This window comes from Sinohyriopsis cumingii, chromosome 12 (genome assembly GCF_028554795.1).
Source record: "Sinohyriopsis cumingii isolate HCF-2022 chromosome 12, ASM2855479v2, whole genome shotgun sequence".
NCBI classification, from domain to species: Eukaryota; Metazoa; Mollusca; class Bivalvia; order Unionida; family Unionidae; genus Sinohyriopsis; species Sinohyriopsis cumingii.
Window position 1 is genome coordinate 76,548,019 of NC_142972.1, and position 20,764 is coordinate 76,568,782.

At 33.7% G+C, this 20,764-nt stretch overlaps 1 protein-coding gene across 1 annotated transcript in view; it reads right to left on the bottom strand.

The window, feature by feature from the left end:
- Positions 1–20,764, bottom strand: part of LOC149786785 (adhesion G protein-coupled receptor L3-like) — a 103,486-nt gene that overhangs the window by 33,332 nt on the left and 49,390 nt on the right. The window contains exons 14-17 of the mRNA XM_089977288.1: positions 13,693–13,816; positions 11,323–11,426; positions 8,578–8,680; positions 1,444–1,594 (exon numbers count right to left, since the gene is read on the bottom strand). Of these exons, the coding sequence (XP_089833414.1) occupies positions 1,444–1,594; positions 8,578–8,680; positions 11,323–11,426; positions 13,693–13,816 (482 nt within the window). The remainder of the gene's footprint in view (positions 1–1,443; positions 1,595–8,577; positions 8,681–11,322; positions 11,427–13,692; positions 13,817–20,764) is intronic.

Below are 20,764 nucleotides of genomic sequence, written 5' to 3' on the forward strand. Positions count from 1 at the left end.
TCAAAATGAAAAAACTGTATATTCATCACTATTCCATAATTATTGTCCAAGTTTGCAATATATTTAAGAGCATTACATTTTGAGTTTTCTTCAAACAATTGGATGTTCAGAGGTGATACAATATGTTGCGTTTTCATGATATCATGTCTATATAAAATATAATTCCGTACCAGTTATCACATGCAACCGGTCTCTGAACGATCGTCATATATTCTTGAGTTTTGTACAGTACGTTTAAAATTGGCAGAATAAATAATCCGTATACTGCCAAGAATCCAGAGGAAGTTATAAAATGTGAAAACTGATCTTCAAAGAATTTTGACAGTTTCATTTCGACACTGAGTAAATGAAAATGAGCTTTATTATATCCATTACAAAAGTACAGCTATATGTGTATTCTCTCTTGTATAATCAGGCACAATGATTGACCTTCAGCAATCTTTAGATATTTCAGTCCTCTGTGCCATATTATTGGGGATTTCGGCATCAGGGTCACATTAATGTTTTGTTTTACTTTTAATGATACAAACACATACAAATTAGCTGATATTCTCCCAGAGGCAACTAAACTATAAATAGGGCAGAATCAATCAGGGTCTATTAAAACACTTAGGCACACAATTAACCATTTTATACGAGCAAAGTAGACACTTTTCTAAATATTTTAGGGATTTACTCAGGAACTAAAGTTAGGGTTTATACGTTTGATAAGTACACAGCTATCTTATTCTGCAGCATATAATGTAGTACACCTAATAATAAAGAAATCAATACAGTTATGTCTAAATCAATTACAAATGCTGCCCTCCACATTATAAATACTAGTTTATGAAGTTGAAAAACTATAAAAACAAAACAATTCGGTCAGAACAAAGCATTTTGCCAAAGTCAAATGTTTTGGAAAAGTGGTTGGAACATTGATTTTCTGCCCTGCATTGTAGTTTTGTCTTGTCCACCGTATGATACAGTACTAACGGTATAATCTAATAATCCAGCTTCAACACAGCCCTTTAATTTGATCATGCAGTCTTTATTGCAAGATCAATATTCCCAATTGTATTTATCAATGATAGACAGCAAAATGATTTCATAATTGGATAACACATATTTGGCAATTATCAATCATTTTCTGGTGTATGAGATAAGAGGGATTCCAAGTGTTCATAACCGCTTCCAAATAGTCATGCAGACAGTTATATAATGCAAACTGTTCAGTAGTGTTATTCTTACATGATCAATTGCCATATACATGAAATATATTTCCAGTACGTTCGAAAAAGGAGTTTGAAACATGAAAAAATCTGTACTCAGACATGACATAAAATTACGAAAATTGAGAACAATGACATCACAGTTTCCATTCTACATAAAAAGCTGGAATTTTCATGTATAATTATTGTAATATAATATTGAACATAACCTTCATTGAAAAAAGAAACTTACTCCATGCAATAGGCAGCAAACATTGTACTCGAGACCTTGTGACAAAAACATAGATTACAGACATAGCAATCTCTATTCCATAGGCTAACAGCAAGAAGAAAACAGCTAGGTAAAAATAGTGGAGAAGGGCTGCCACAGCAGTGCAAGCATTCTGAAAGATGTAAAAATGGCAGATATATATGATAAGACTCTGGCATTATTAAGCTATCTATTCTGAATGTCCTGCTGGCCAGCAAACATATCAATATGAAATTACAGAAATTGAATCTTTTAGCATGTGCAAGTGCTATAAACAGTGATCTAACTCATCCATGATATTGAGGTTGTAAAATTACATTTCAACATATATATATATACATTTAAAATAATTAGTCAGTAATGGCACTGATTTGCTAAATGCCTTTAATAATGCACAATTCATGAGATGATATATAAAGAACAAATGTTCCAGGCTTGTTAATATTGCAAAACAAAAAACAAATCAAACTCTTTTTAACACAACAATTCAGACTTATTTCGATTTATTCAAGAATTTTAAAATTGGTTAAATTTAGTGAAAAATTATCTTCAAAAAATAAATAAACTTAGAAAGTGTTTAATAAAAATAATGCTTTTTCTAAAAGTCTTTCTCATGAACATAATTAAATATAAGCAATGTTGATTTAAATGGTTTTAATTAGAATAAATTATAAGTCATCAAATTATTTGTGACGTTCCATTCAACATAATAAATATATTTTACTATGGTTCTGTGGATATCTATCTATCTATCTATCTATCCATCTATCCACCTATCTAACTATCTATCTATCTACCTCTCTCTCTCTCTCTCTCTCTCTCTCTCTCTCTCTCTCTCTATATATATATATATATATATATATATATATATATATATATATATATATATCCAATTTGGGTTGCTTTTTTTCACTGTGCAACTCTGACTCCCTGACAGCATGTCACCCCTTTATATGCAAATGTAGCCGGAGAGAAAGTGGCTCTTTGTAGTATTAAAAAAGAGAGAGCAGAAGACGAAAACTCTTAGTCTAGTTGTCTAATACGCGAATGTATCGGTTGATATGTCATTATATTCCAAAACAGCTTATTTGCTAAATAAGCACTATTTAATTTACAAAACTGTAATACTTTACAGGTATGTTACAAACTTGCCTGATAAATATAATAATATTATATTATCCAATTAATAATTTTAATAGAATGTTCCTTGTTATATTGCCAACATATATTTTTTTTTTTAGATTACATAACAAATAGTCATTTGTTAATCTCTATAATATAGTTTTATGGTGCCTTTCATAACTAAGTACATTTAAACAGATATGCTTCTTGTATTATAAAAAAAAAATTTCTTTACTTCTAATGTTCTGTTCAGCAAGCAGGAAACACACAGAATCGCTGTCCAAACATGTGATTCTATTAAATGCTATCACCAGTATATTCTATTTGTCTTACGTGAATATAAATTTGAAATTAATTGCATCCACTATTCAATGTTTATGCTTTGTGTCAATATGAAATTACAGAAATTGAATCTTTTAGCATATGCAAGTGCTATAAACAGTGATCTAACTCATCCATGATATTGAGGTTGTAAAATTACATTTCAAATGTGATCAAAAATGCAACTAGACTGTTAACAAGCTATGCGACATGATCAAATAGATAATATGTATGTATGTTGTTCACAATACAAGATGTTGATAACAATTACACCGCAATATCAGATCAAACACAATCCAGAAATATGACCTCACCAGTTTTAACATGCTCAATAAATCAGATACAATATGATCTCAGTATGTGTGGTCCTCACCCATAATTGAATTCATCTGAGATCTTCATGATACAAGCTTTCATTCCCAGTCTAGTCAAATTATGTTCAACTTTAAGACTCAATAGTGTTCACAAGCAAACAATTGAATGCAAGATCCCCTGATTAATATGTGTAAACGCAATCTGATTAAAATAAGATCTCCACTGTTACACATGATGATCTGACAGCGACTGCTTAGAGGTCATGTTCTGGTAACCTATCGTATCCCTTTACCTCATTCAAGCGCCTTTGGACATCTCTACTCCATTCGCATGGAAGCGCCTTTTGATGTCTGCTGTAAACATCAGCCATTTTAAGCCGGTCTTCGTAGCGCCACATTTGGTTTAAAAACCCTCTTAAATACTACATTCATTTCTGCGAATGACAATTAAGTCAGATCACATGGTCACTGGTTATGCTCTGGTCGATATCTGCTATTTAAAGTAACTGGTTCGTAGTATACACTCTCCAAAATGTACTTACGAAGTTTTCACGATTAGAATCATGACTATGAAAGCTTCAATAACTTAGGTAAAGGCTCTGATATTGATGTAGGTAGCAATACTGTTTTTTTTATAAATTATCAAATTCAGATGACTTCGTGATGTAAATGTAGACACGGACAAATATCTTTAAATTTCTAGTAAGAGAAATGGCAGCTACGGTTGGTCATGCGGTCTCACTGACTTGACTGTGAACGAGTTCTCTCAAGATTTTAAAGCTCATAAATTATTCTTAAATCAAACACTAATTACACAGCTAAAACAATCGGACCTTACTCTTAAATTTTTCCACACATAATAGATGTGCACCAACAATGTAAAATGGTTAAAATTGCTGTTAAACGTAACATACACTACATTGCTTAAACGTTAACAGGCAGGCATATACGTATGGAGTCGAATAGGCAACCAGTGTTATATTTATAGCGCGCTGCACTCTGTAACTATTCTCTATGAGGTAAAGGGATGTTATTACCATAATCGCTAATCTTTTCAACTAATCATATACAGTCTTACGCATTCGCATTTGGATACTGAGCAATGTGGATGAAGAGAAGAAATTTGATTCACTTTCAAATTTTTGTAAGCTGCATTTTAATTGGCCAGTTCAAAGATAATCAGACTCCTTAGCGGTAATCGTCATATATTCAAGTAGGACAGCGGAAATATAATTGTAATCAGATTGATGTAAATGTTGTTCTAAATCAAACTCATCAGCAATCGTGATGATACAGTAAAACCTGCCTTAAGAAACCGCCTTTTCTGCTATTAAAAAGACAGATGATCTATCATAACAGGTTGGTAATTGTTCAACAGAGTTTGCAATGAAATGCTCATTAGTACCATACATATAATCTATTACTTTTTCTTGGCTGTTATTATTACATTCACTAATCTCAGAATAAAATACACATCCATCATAAAACATTCCCATGTATATTCATGAAGATGCTAACATATTCATGACAACTATAATAATAACTGAAGCATGTTTCATACCACATCCCATTACAAATTTTATTCTATCTGTAATTCAGTAAATTTTCAGGTCAGCTAGATCAAATGTAGCTAAACGTACCTAATTCATTTTATGAATTATGTACTTTTCGTGATGCACTCAATCATAACTGTATTGAAAGACATCACACAACATTATGATCCCTGTGGTCTACAGCAGATGGTTGCTCAGAAAAGTGCATTTCTATAATAATGTTGAGCCTTACATAACAAATCTAGTAATACTAGTAAATGACAGGTGGTCATTCAAGTCTGATAACAATCTGGTCTGATATATGGCTTCCACTGGTAAGATTAGCTAAACATGTGTTTCAAAGCAAGTGAATTTTTACATGCATATCATAAAAGAACGAACTGCATAAAAACATTTTCAAGTAAATTACGTTTCTGACAGAATGCTGTCTAATCACATCAACTTTGGAATATAAGCCCGCTACTTCATAATCTGGCTCTACTGGAAAGAAGAAAATTCATATTTTATTTCCGATATGTCTCACATAGACAAAAATCAATAATCTTGCCCATTACCTTTCATTGCCACCACCAGATGTGTATAGTTTTTAAACTAAGCAGGATACCAATGTGGATGCTCGAATAGGTTGGGCAATTTGGTGCCCCTGTGTGAAGAGAATAATCACCAATACAGAGTTGTCCAATATAATCAGGACTGGCTTCTTGCAGAGTAGATCTTCTAGAAATGGCATATCTTTCAAATGAAGGTTAATGTGAAAATGTAGTTTTCTTGTCCCCATTTGCACCTGACTGTAAGTCAGGCAATGATCGGGCTCCCCAACCGTAAGCAATGTCATCTGTACATAGCTGGGGCTTCTTCAGATGATTTCTTATCTTGAGTCAACAGTGATTGCATTACTTACCGAAGAATGATCACACTTTGTTAGTACTACTGACCTTTTGATTGAGTGGACTGGAAAAGGGTGCCATTGAACCATCAAAGTCATTTACAGTGGGTACACATAAAGTCAGCTCAGCAGGTTAAAAGCTATTGCCGCATTTAATAACACGAGGAGTTGGAATAACTCTCTCATTGATATATCGGTCTTGCTGGAAACAACTTTACGAATTAGACAATCCGTATGAAATGGATATGAGAGGGATTTACAATACTGTGATTGGTTATAACCTCCATGCCAAGGTTGATAAAATGGATAAAGGTCAGATTTTTCCTTATTCATTAGATGGCTCTATTATGACTAAGCAAAACTAAGAAGCTTAGTAAAGTTAATAAATAATTTACTTTTCTAAGATACATAGTGAAACTTTAGGGGGGACTAACAGTATCATGAAATAAATCCCAAAATATCCTACGTGTTCTATGACATGTCCAAACATATAGAGTGCTCTAAATGAATTCAACTGTTGAATGTGTTAATGTACCAACAGTCTTAAATAGTTTGATTTGCAATCAATGTTGATGTGTCACAATGATAAAATCCAGAATGACTTTTAATCAATTCATAATTATCCCAAAATAGATCCATAGTCCAAAATGTAAAATGAGCACTTTTTAATACCAATGAATAATTTAAATAAATCATTCCTCTTAAATTATGTCAAAACACAACAGCCAATTTCTACAGACTGAATTTTAGACACGAAAATTATTTAGAGGTTTATTTCCAGAACATACTAAGTTTATAAATAAGACTAGACTTTGAACCCAAATATCAGTAAAATAACTTATTTATAACTTATTCATGACAACAAATTCCGTTTTATACACAAGCCTATCCTTAATCTTGGACAAAGGTCAATCACAAAATATAAAATAAATATACATAACAATTCAAAAGTAACAAGACATTGATTGTGCTCATGCAAATAGACCTTGTCGTGTCTTTGGAGGAGATTTTCCATATTTCCTGCTTTTACCAAAGAAAGGGGTGATGATAAATAGAAGAACTTGAAATTGGTAAACCTTGCCACAGTAACTAAACTGAATAAATTTTCATGAGGCAGACATGTTAATTGCCACCAAATTTTATCCATCGCCTTGAGCTTGCTACGATAGGTAGTGGAATGTGTCTTGTGTCGGATTGTTCATAATGTGCTTCCATTTCAGGATACACCATTCCCTGTGGCAATAATGTCGAAATTGTATCATCTTGATATAAGTCAAGGTCAATACTTTGTGGATAAGCAGTGAATTAAGAAGCTGGTTCTACCAGATGATTTTGTTATACTAGTAAGGATGTCTGGTTTTTAGGAAATATGACGGCACAGTTAGGGAGTTTGATGAAGCCAGTCCGGTTGATGCTGATATCGGCGAATATGAGGAAGGCGGCCAGTTGGTGCCGATACCAGTCATAACATGGGCATGGCTGGACAGATGTACCTACCACTAAACTTCCCATCATGATTTGCTTGGGTAGCCTTACTCCTGTGGAGACAGATGGAGCTATCATTAAGTTCCCAGTAATTGTGATTCTATATATCCAATGGCATATTAGATAGAACGTCCATATTAAGATATCTGAAACTTTAAGAGATGAAGCATTAGACCAGTGGAGATGAAAAGACCTATCATTTAATTTCCCATAATTTTAATTGTATGTAGCTGCAGCACGATCGAACAGAAAGAGATCTATCAATGAGATCTATGTAATTGCTGAAAGATGAAGTCATAGGCTTGGTACAAGCCTGGACTGGCTTGATGCATGGCTCAACCGATTGGATGATCATGATCTTCTTCAGACCTTAGTACAGGATAGATCCTCTGGATCCATTCAAACCACATTAGCCCAGACCTACAGAGCCAAAGGCCATGCTCAGACATGTGGAAGGGACATACACCACCACTTGGGCTGCCTACAAATGGGGGTAAGAATTTTAAAATTTCCATTGTCGTCACCTCTTTCCTTGCCTTGGTCGACTTAAGCAAAACTGTAATCTATCCACTATTGGACCATATTGTGCACATGCTGCATGGTATTGACGAAATGAGCTTTATATACACAAGCCATGACTCATGCATATCTACATTAGCCTTGATAGTGTTGTATTTCTTACACCCATCAACATGTTTCAATAAAACTAGAAGATAAAACAAATCAAAGGAAAAATGCATATATTAATGATGCAGTGAGCTACAAAGTTGAAAACAAAACACTCATTACTAATTGGGTGAACAAGTAATAGGCAGCAGTGTGCTCGAAAAAATGAATAACAATATGCATCAATGATAGAGTGTTGAACCATGTGCACACAAAATTCACAAAGTCCGAGAAATGAAACAAAATTCATAAAATATGTGCACCATTCAAAAAATATTTAACAGCTTATTAGGAATGAATAAAATTAAAATGATTATAAAATCCCGGAAGTGTGGTTCAAATCTGGCTTTGTATTAAGTGTGTAAGTGAAGCTTTAAAACTAGCAACACCTGGTAGTGGCAAACTGAGGCAATGGGAAAAAGTTGTTGACCTGTTGTCTATACAAGACAGAAAAGATGAATTCTCATCTTTTTAGCAGGTTGTCTTCGGGAGGTAGCAGGCTTATACCCCAGTGTTAATGTGATCACTCAACGTATGTCAGGGAGAAATCAGTACAAACATAACAACATGTAAATATACCCGTTATATATAATAATAAATTCACAGAAAATGTGAATAGTACACAGTTTCAATAAAATAAAATATTAGATATTACTTGGATCTGACTAGGATTTTTTTCGGAAGAATCAGTATAGTACTTTCCAATGATACCATATCATTGTTTGCTACATGTGCAAACACAATTTAGTAAAATATCAGCCAGGCTTACCTTGTTTTTTGTTTGATCTACACCAGCCAGGAATATGACGTATGAAATTAACAGGGCTAAACATACATTCATCAAGAGACGGCTCCTCTCAGATTTCATATATCTGCAGAGAAACATGAAAATACTGATTTTGATATAAATGCATTATTATTAGTACATTTAAACCTCATAATGACGTCTGAGCTGAGTGAACATTATTTGTGATTTAAGCACCATCATCAGCGGTTCCCTCTCTCTCGCTTTTATTTAAATGGAGATATACTAATTTTATAAAAGCAATGTCATGTACCTAGATGGGGAAACATTATGCAATGACAGTATATTAGAATGTGATTTACAGGGTGACCCACGCATTTAAAAACAAAACTGACTAGGTCTTTTCCAGGATTTTTCACTGGGTGATTTTTATTTTGTCATCTTTCCAAAGATCACTTATGAACCTTTCCAATGGGATAAAGCATATTATGGTAAGACACATGCAATTTTAAGATCAATAGCTTCTTTCTATTTTGAGACTCTCCCAATACATCTGATATATTGTGAGAAACGGGTATATATAATGGAATTCATATAAAATTGCAAGTAACTGATTGCCATTTATGGAACAACATGTCAGCTTTACTCTGCTTAACTGCATATGTTGGTATGAATAAAGTCTTTTAGGCAATGCTTGTTTTAAATTTGACAAGAAAGCCTTCAAAATTATATGCCTTGGGATTAAACGTCTGATTTGTAAAAAGAAAATATACTTATGTCCTTTTGGTGACTTAATATCTTCTTTCAATGTAATCTGCCTATTGGCTGTATATTTGATGCAGTCATTAATTCAGTCATTATAAAGGACACCCGCTCAGATAATGATTGTGTATGCATGTTTACACTAAGCCTATATAAAAATCACACAAACAATAGTCGAGTCTGGCTATCGGTTCCTAAAATATATAGCTGATGCAGGTAGGACCCTCAATTGTTGTTTGGTACATAATGCAAAACCAGAATAAAGTACATCTCATAAACTGCCATTATAGAATCCTGTAAATCCTGTTTATGATTAGCCATTGCCTGTTACACAATTAGTTTACTGAGGCAATTTCTTTATGTCGTCAGTGAATTAAGTTTTTTCATTAAATACTTGATTTTTGTTATCTGGATGGCTTCAATGAATTAAATAACAGTCAGTGTTTTTATCTCTGTTTTTGAGATGCAGTTAAGCTTAGCTGTGTTGTTTTAAAACAATTTCAATTGTCTGCAGATGCACATATGCAATAAGTAGTTCTGGTTACAACAGATTAAATAAATGTCAGCAATGTTCATTTCTTTTTGTGAAATATTCATTCAAAGTAGTGTCAAAATGCATTGTGCGCCAGTACATCACAATCTACGGTTACGTTCTACATATGGTCGCTGCCAACATTACACTTTCACAATAAAATTGATCCATGCATAATGATTGTGGTTGTAAATTAATGAAGAACATCGATACAAGAACTTGCTAAAGACAGCTTTAGCAGTGAATGTTGTGGTATATCTCCCAGCAACTATTAATTTCAAAATAGATCATTTTTATCTTTTGTCACATCTAATGAATGATGTTATCTGTGAACCAATAACTAGGTGTAATATAAAACGTCATAGATCATAATTTTCAGATATGATTCAACAAGATATGCGTGCATCATACATTATCGTATTTACTAAAATGGCCTTTCCATTTCTTCCTGGCCTTATAATGTATTAAATTAATTTAAAGAACACAATAAATGACAAAGACTGTCCACAAACTTACAGTGCATAGAACAAATCAATCACAAAAATATGGTTTCTAGAACTGTAGGATATTCAAAGTCTTAATGTAAAAATGGTTTGCATTATATGGTAAAGATGGCATAATCATTTGAACATGGAGTGAAGACTGTATGTATCATTTGAACATATGGTAGCAATGTCATGTATCATCTGGACAAAGGGTAAAGAAGGTATGTATCATTATATATAAGGCAAAGAGCATATGTATCATTTGGACATAGGATAAAGATGGTAAATTTCATTCTTAAGTGAGTAAGGAAACCTTTCCTACAGTAATCCAAAGTCAAACCTTCTATTATAGTCAACATCCTTCAAAAGTTAACGTTCATAACCAGCCAGTTTATGAATTTCCATTTTCTATTTTCATCATATTCACATGCATTCAACAGTCAAACTCCCTTCCTCCATAACACACATACCTTTCTCATCCTTCCTGGTGACTGCTCACGGAACGTTGTTATATACAATACATGTTTGGAATTGTTCATGTACTAGAAGACATACATAAGACTACTGTCATGGTTTTTAGTGCCCTGTTCATAAAATTCGGACTTAGAACTATACATGCAACCTTATGCTGCATAGCTCATTCATCCATGGATGCCTCGAGTGGCCGAATGGTCTAAGCACGCACCATTCTGGATCACTGCCATCTCACCTCTGCGTGGGTTCGAGTTTCAGGATCGGCTAACGTGGTTGTGTGAGTAAGCTTGCCAGTAGCTTCTCGTGAGTCAGCGGTTCTTTTCGGGCTTTTCCCTGGTTCTTCCTTCACCGGTTATACTGTGCCTGCCATATATAGCCTATATTGTACTGAAAAATGGCGTTATACCCTACAACAACAACAATCGTTCATTCGTTCGCCTATGTAACTACCTATGCATCAAAATAATACAAAGTATTAATACTCACGTGAAGATCATAGTGATATGAAATACATACCGCCAAACAATGAAATGTGCCATCATCGTCACAGAAAGACAGAATATAGATATTGCACATCCAATGAGTGATATGATGCTAATATGCACCTGGTCCTTATCATGCTATAAAAAAGAAAAATAATGATCAGCAGTAAAACTTGCAGCTTGGATCTGGTCAATGCAGTAAATAATAAAAAGATCTATAAACAATAACTTGAAGGTGTTTACTTGAAAGCACGAATCTCATTTCCAACGGAAGCAAATTTACAGTTGATTACAATATTATAGAGGTAAAATGCATTGATGACTGAAAATTAGGTCAAATCGTAAGGTCAATTTACTATTCTCGTTATGCACCCACACCAGAATGTTCATGAGTGTAGCTAAAACAAGATCCAAATTATTGCTGGTGTAATGAGCTGAGACCTGAAAATACAAGTTACTCAGCAGGTAAATTAGGTTACAGTGACCTACTTATTATGGCTGCACTATCTGTCTTGAGATCCCTCAATATGCCAAGTTTCCAGAGTGCAGGTAGAAAAGGGTGAGATAAAAAATGGATAGATGAAACACAAAGGTTAATCAAGTATGAAAATTAGCTCACACTGATTGAATTTGAGTATGTAGAGATTACTCACACTAATATGCATTGAATTTGTATATAAGACATTACCCACACTAATATGCATTGAGTTTGTATAGGAAAATATTAATCATACTAAGATGCATCCAAATTAAAGTTTTCATAAGTGTTAGCAACATAAGGTGTAAGCTATTGAGGATGTTACAAGGAGATAGCTAAATATAAATAAATCGCTAAAGCATGAATATATTGTCAACAGTGTGTAGTGTTGGTATATTAGAATTTTTCATGCTAGATAACATTATTATTGCTGGTTGTAACAGCAGCTTCAACTCATTATTGGCTATATCACGATGAAGAATGAAATATAAGTCTTTTTCACAAGGAGTGAGACAGCTTGCTAACCTGTGCTGGCCTGGGTGAATAATGAATTTGCAAACATTAGATAATGAGTATGGCACTCTGCCACCTAACCTACCATGTCACCCTTTGTTAAGATGTACCCACATACCATTCCTTTTGAGTAAAGATCAAACATGATGACAATATTGGTGATGTAAAGAATGAACTGCTCAAAATTACAAAGTAACTCAAGCTTGAAAAGTAGATTAAATCGACTTATGTTTGTTACGGTTAATTTTCTTTGAAGTGTAATTACATACCAAGTACATTGTTTGAGGGGTAATTGCATAAAAGCTTTCATGAGTGTCAGTAAAATAGGGTCCAAGCTATTGTGATGTAATGAATAAACAACTGATAAATGAATACAAAATTCATTCAAATACTGTCGAGTTGACTCTTCCTGAGATATATGCATGCATGAAATAGTGTATGAGATACTGAATTGACAATGAGAGAAAGCATACTTGTCATCGTAAGTCTAAAGTTGTCCACATTTTCTTATCATTTAAATATAGCTTATATTATTCCAGCTCAATAAATATTTCACAATCAACACATGTCAAAGAGTACAGAGGGGAGAAATTTTCATTTATTTTCCTATATTGACCACTGCCTGTAGATCATCGATATTCATATCTGAGAAGCATGTATCAATTTAAATATACTAATACTGGGACACAGCTGATTCTTATAAACAGGCTACTTGGTAATAATGCCATGTATTGCACGGTTGTTGTTGCAGTTCTTGTGGACTTAACACCATTTTTCAGCAAATGACAGGATATACGTGGCGGCGAATACATCTGGTGGAGGAAGAACATGGGAACACTCCGGTAAGAACCACCCACCCATGGGAAGCTACTGGTAAGGTTTTTAACATACTGATGCTAGCTGAGATGAGACTCAGACCCATGCAGACAGAGATGAGATGTCTGTGATCTGTAAAGGCAAGTGCCTTAGATCAATGAGCCACCCAGGGATTCTATGTTGCAGTAAATTGGAAAGAAACTTTACATTGGATGTTGTGGAAAGTGTCACATCATATAATATCGATGATCCTAATTTCTTAAGAATGCGAATGATGATCCATAGCACAAAAAACTACAATAAATCTGACTGTAATGTACATTGTAATAAAGACATGATTCCAAACAATGCTACAATTTCAAATGCAATCCATTCACCCTGATCTGCCACTGCATAATGGAAAGACAGATCTGGGTTTTGACTTGTCATGGTTGGTGCACATTTTTCAATGATACAGGCAGTAAAACAAAAATTGGACACCCATATTTCAGAGTTAATTACTTCTCCTCCATTATTCAAGGACATTATACTAAATCAAAGCAACAGTAAAATAAAACATATGATGGATAATCTGAAATCTTAATTTCTTCAACTTACCGTTTTTCCAGGACTCATTAGAATAGCAAAGTTTGTAAGATGATCACATACACACACAGTAGTGTAATCGCTAGTTGACACAAGCTTGCAGCCATCACTTGACCATGCCCCATTCCCATGTCCACTGAAATGAACATTACAATTATTAAATTTACTGAAATTAAAACACATTTAATGTGTTTATTATTAATTTGCAGGGACACTACAATATGGATATAACAGAAAAGTTGTTATTAATTTGCAAGGACACCACAATATGGATATAACAGAAAAAGTTATTCTAAGTGGAAACACCTCATTTTTGTATTAACATATCAAAATTCAGATAATATCATATGTATGATTGTATGTATGTATGTATGTATGTATGTATGTATGTATGTATGTATGTATGTATGCATGTATGTATTCAGCACATGTGTGTGTGCATGTGTGTCTGTGCGTGATTTTGATTGTTAATGTAGCTTTAAAAAAAATTCAGTCGTATCACTATCATGTCTGCAGTTTAATAGTTTATAGTGCTGTATATTACTGTGGCATCATGCCGCAGACATGTAGTATGATGTCCCACCCAGTCACATTATCCTGACACCAGGCTGACCAGTCCTAACACTAACCTCTTAATGTTGAGCGCCAAGCGACGCAGCTGTAAGTACCGTTTTTTATAAGTCTTTGCTTTGACTCGGCCAGGGATCGAACCCACGACATCCCGCATCCGAGACGGACGCTCTAACCACTAGGCCACCGGAGTGGTCTGTATGTATGAATGTATGTATTCGCAAATGTGTTATTACTGAACTTTGTACATTAAGCTTCATGTTAAGTGCTTTCTTTCAACTCATGGTGTCACACATTCAAAAAACCAACACAAATAAAATGGTTTAATTGGTCATGTCAATGAAGGTGATCAATGCTCAATCAAATCTAATAATTAGAATCATATTAGTGAAGGTGGCCTATGCTCAACCTAATTAATTCGTTGGTCATGCCAGTGAATGTTAAATCAATTAAATTATCACGCCACAGAGGGAATTCAATGCTTAACCAAATCAATTAATTCCCCTTTCATTGAAGGTGTCCAATGCTCAATCAAATCAATGAATCTGTCCTGTCACTGAAGGTGGCCAATGCTCAACTAAATATATCAACTGATTATTTCACTGAGATTGCCATTGCTAAACCAAACAAGTTAGTTCATCTTTGAAGTGAAGGTAGCAAATGCTCAACTAACTCAATCAAATGAAACAGCATTAGATATAACAGACGAAGTACTATACGATATGAAAATAATAAATGACCACTGATCAACTGGCTTTGTTTGCTGTCCTCCTTCCAGGTCACCTTTCCACATATAACACATGCTAAACATGGCTGATTATGTAATAAATGAACTCACGTTTGTCTGTTCATCAGAAAAGATTCTGAATGGGTCACATTTTGTTGACTAAAATGAATGCATGTCACAAAGTTCATAGCACTGTCTTGGCTCCTAACGTACAACTCTAAGTATGTTTAACATGTTACTAAACCTCACATATGGGGGATGTTAAATATGCAACTAAACTGCAACTCAAGGGATCTTGAACATGCTACTAAGCTACAAGACAAAGGGATCTTTAATTACTAAACTTCAACCAACGGGATGTTCAATATATGCTACTAAACTTCAACCATGGGGTTCTTGAAAATGTTATGAAATATAATATGGTAATACGTTAATACCCTAAAACACAGTGGGAGATTGAATTTGTTATTAAGATACAACCCAGTGGGATGTTGACTTATAAAGCTACTGAACTACAACCCATGGGGGATGTTGAACATCCTACTAAGCTTAAATGCAGGGGGCTTTTGAATTAATAAAGTACAACCATGGGGATGTTGAATGTGCCACTAAGCTGCTACCTTGGGGATGTTCACTATCATATTATTCTACAACCCATGGATTTTTAATATGCTAGCAAACAACCCTTGTTAATGTTGAATTACTAAACTACAACCCTCATGGATATTGAATAAATGCTGTTAACCAATTAACTCCGGTGAAATTCACCTATTACATTCCTTCCTTCATAAATCAGAAACTGAAAACCACAGTGGTGAGGACATTTCAGCTGAGCTAGTTAAAGAAAGCAATAATAATGAATTGGTCTCCAAGGCTATCACAAAAGGTGGTACTCAGTCAGATAAAGTTTCTGAACTGGAGGGTGAAAAAGACATGACAGCCCTAATAAGACAAAACAAATTGCTACAACAAAAATTACAGCAAAAGCAAATACAAAACTGTCAAAGGTGCAATCCCATTAAATGCCTCCATCAACGAAAGTGACCATAATCTGTTAACTGCTACTGAAATAACTGTTGAATGTGCTACTGTTTCAAGAGTCATTGAAAAATATTCTGAATAAACAGTTGATAGTCAAGATTTTGGACACTGCATTAAAGAATATTTATATGAATAGTATGATTCATACATTAATATTGAACATGTTTATTCCGATATTCCATATCATTCATCTCAAAACCATTAAAACTTTGAATTCTCTCAAAGTCAGCGGCTTAAGCAAAAAGGTCTTAAAATTTGCCACCTGAAAATCAAATGTCTTTTTCCAAAACTAGGTGAAATCAAATCATTTCTCTCAGGAAATAATTCACTAATTGATACTTTTACATTCAGTGAAACCTTCTTACATGAACTTATTTTTTTGTGATGATAAACTTAAAATTCATAACTACAGTTTTCAAAGAAAAGACTGACTTTTCCAAGGGGGTGGTGGACTTCTGATTTACATTAAGGATGGCATTTCTTTCAACCGTCGATATGATCTTGAGGAAATTGGTACGGGAATAATTTGGCTAGAAATGAGATATAATGTCCCAAAAGCATTTGGATTTGTCGGTGTAACAATAGATCGCCGAACACTGACAATGTTTAATATACTATATTTCAAAATAAACTTGAAACAAAGTAATCTGTTTAGTGGGTGACTTCAATTACATTTTGCTTCATATCAATCAAAGCTGGATTAATACCATGAATTCCCTGAATTATCAACAGCTAGTTTACGTACCCACATAATGACAGAGGAATCTGAAACACTAATTGATCACATCTATACTAACAATACTGAGAATATCATAGATGTTGCAATTCCCCAATATTCCATAAGCGATCATTATTCTATGTGCTGTACATGGAAATTAAGTCAAAAGTAAAACTTATCATAAAAATATATAAAGTATTGAATAATGAACAGATTAAATTCACAAATATTCCTTGAAGAACTGAAATATGTCCCTTGGTCAGTAATTAAATCCTTCGATGACCCATCATATGCTCTTGACATCTGGATATATATGTTTACAGCTACCCGGAACACTCTTGCACATATTAAATTCAAGAGAGTCAAGCAAGAAAATCAAACAGATTGTATTAAATGTGATATACTGAATGTCATTAAGACAAGGGAAATAGTTCATAAATTAAATGATACTGACACTTGCATATTATGGAGAGAGTCAAGGCAATGAGTCAAAAGAAAAGGAAAACTTAAAAAAAAACCAACGAAATATCAGATAGTATTACAAACAAGAATCCTTGAAAACTGGAAAACCTTCAATGACTTGAGAGATAAATCTGTCAAACTGCCATTTATATGCATTCGTGATGAAAACAGTGATATTCAGCAAGAACATCCTGAAATTGTAAATGCAATCAATCAATGCAATCTACTTTGTGAGTCGAAATGAAAAACTTGGGGATCTCACAGCTCATAAAGAAGAACTCCACCAGTTATATATGAAATGATCATATTTCTTCAAACCTTAGCAAAGAAGAGTGCTTCAAAATATCTGAAATAAGTTTTTGAATTCATTTTAAATGTAATAGACCAAATTGATGTCAGAAAGGCTTGCGTCTAGATGATATAAATGCTAAATTCCTAACACTCATCTCAATTGATTTCACCTTCATTTATGTATATCTTCAATATAAATACTTCCATCTGTGTTTTTCCATACAGTCTAAAATTGGCATAAGTAATTCTGATACATAAGAATGCTTATCTTTATAAAAGAAATAGCTGTAGACCTATATCAGTTTTACCATCGCTTTCAAAGATATTAGAAAGACATATTTGTAATGAATTTAGAAACTACCTGGAATCATTTAATTTACTACAGTTAAAAAAATTCAGGCTTCCGTGAAGAACATTCATGCCACAAATACAGTAACTAGACTGGTGGAAAATTGATTAACATAAACAGATCAAGGTAACCTTGTAGGCATGTGTTACTTAACCTTACAAAGGCTTTTGACATCGTAAATCACAACAGCCTGCTGGAAAAAACTCGGCATATATCAAGTTAGCCATGAAAGCTTAACTTTGTTTCGAACCTGTCTTGAAGGCAGACAACAAGTTTCTGTTTTGAATAAACGTTCAGATAACAAACATAAAATCAGGTCATCCACAAGTATCCGTTTTTGGAAAATTACTTTTTCTGCTGTGCACTAATGATTTTCCATATCACATTGAACTATCCACCTCCAACATGTTTGCAGATGATACAACATTATACAAGATTGTACCAACAGGCCATGAGATTAGGACTAAATCAAATAAAGATCTGGTAAAAATCAATAACTGGTGAACAAAATGGTATGAAGATAAAGGCAGACAAATCAGAAGCCATGATCATAGGTTGTTGAGCAAGAGTAAACATAGATCTGAGAAACATTATTTCAAAATAATGAAAAAGGAAATGGATATACAACAGTCTGAAAATGAAACACTACTTGGCATAATAATATACAATATTTTGCTGAAAAATACAAGTTGGTAAGGTAATCAGAAATGTTAACTCACTGCTTTATCTCATGAACATAATAAATTCGTATCTCCCTCAAGAACAGGAAAATATTCTACAATGCAAATATCATGCCTTTTCTGTCTTGGGCAATAGTGGTACTGAAAATCAGGAAAGATTACTCAACTTTCAAAAAAGAGCAGCTAGAGTTATTCTTGATGCTGATTTAGATACACCATAAACAAACCTTTTGAAAACCCTTCACTGACTTCCATTTCAGCAGAAGACTCATTTTGAAAAGGATTTACTATTCTATAAATCTTTATATGGTTTGGCTCCTGATTATCATAAATATAACTTTAAATTTGTTGAAAATGTACATATGTATGAATTAAGATCAATCTCAAACAAAAAGTTATATTAACTAAACCAAATTCTGAGTTTTATAAGAAGAGTTTTTCTTTTTGTTTTTCTGGAGCCAAACTATGGAATTCCATATGACCTTAAATAAAGTAAGTGGAGAATTATGCCAAGCTTTCGAAAAGTGTTTTAATATATGCAGAAACAACCATTGTATGATTTTGTCAACTCAGTACTACTACTTTTTAAAGCATTATTATCATGTACTCACCTATAATGTTTTACACAAGTTTGCTACTATTATTTGTATGAATCCTGTATTTACTCATCCTTGAAGCACTGTACATAACTTATTGTAGCAAGTATATCAATTGTTTAGTGTTTAATATCATTTGTTGTCTATAGACACCTCATCATGTTAAAATTGTGCATTATATATTGATGCATTTATACTAATGTCACTGTAGAAGGTCACATGGAAGATTGGTTAGTTGACAAAATGAGCTTCTTCTTTAAATAAAGTCACTATTATTATTATTATTATTATTATTATTATTATTTTATGCCACAAAACTACAACCTTGATGGGATGCTAAATATGCTACTAAGCTATAAGATATGCTATTAAGCTACACCCCGGGGGGATATTGAATATGCTTGTAATCTATAATAATGGGATACTAAATACACTGCTAAATTACAAACTTGGGTGACGCAACCGTGCTGCACAAACTACAGTTCTACCAAATGATGAATATGGTACCTAACCGCAACCAATGCAGATGTTGAAAATGTGACAAAACGTCACCCCATGAGGATGTTGTATATACTACAAAAGTACAACACATTGGGATGCTATTTATTCTAATAAACTACTAGCCAGGGAATGTTGAATAAGCTCCTAAGCTACAACCAAATGAAACCTTGAATATGTTACCAAACTACACCCCAGAGGATGTTGAATATGCCACTAAACTAAAAACTTGGATGTTGTTGAATATGCTTCCAAAACTGCAACCAAAGGTGATGTTGAATATGCTTCTAAACTAATAAACCTGGGAAGGTTGAATACGATACAAAGCTACAATTCTTGCGGATGATACATTACTAAACTACACCCCAGAGAGACTTTGATTAGACTATTAAATTACAACCCAGTGGGATGTTGGATAGACTATTAAACTACAGCCCAGTGGGATGTCGAATAGACTATTAAACTACGTCCCAGTGGGACGTTGAATAGACATCTAAACTACAACCCAGTGGGACTTTGAATAGACTATTAAGCTACAACCCAGAGGGATGTTGATTAGACTATTAAACTACAACCCAGTGGGTTGTTGAATAGATTATTAAACTACATCCCAGTGAGACGACTTTGATTAGACTATTCAACTACAACCCAGTGGAATGGCGAATAGTTTATTAACCTACAACCAAGTGGGACATTGGATGTACTATTAACCTAAAACCCAGTGGGACGTTGAATAGAATATTAAACTACAACCCTGGACAATGTTCATATGTGTGTCAATACTTCAATACGATCATCATGATTATTTAATTCAAAGGAAACATGTTATATAATGTGTGTCACGATGGCGCAACCCAAAAGCTGGGTTTCAATTCAGGGTCTTCCCAAAATCAAAAGGCAAAATAGATATTGCAAATATGCATACAGACAGTGACATGTTAGCACAAAAGGCTAATCTAATCACTTTTTCCATGTTCTTGTCTGAATTCTCTTTTAACAGTAAATTATTAAAAATTTGATATGGTTTTGCAAACTTAATTAGTTTTTTTTCTCATTACATTTCTCTTACTGATGAGATGTGTGTTTTATGTCAAGCAATTAACTATTTTTCAAAGTTTAAAACACATACATAACTTAATAACTATAAAAGAA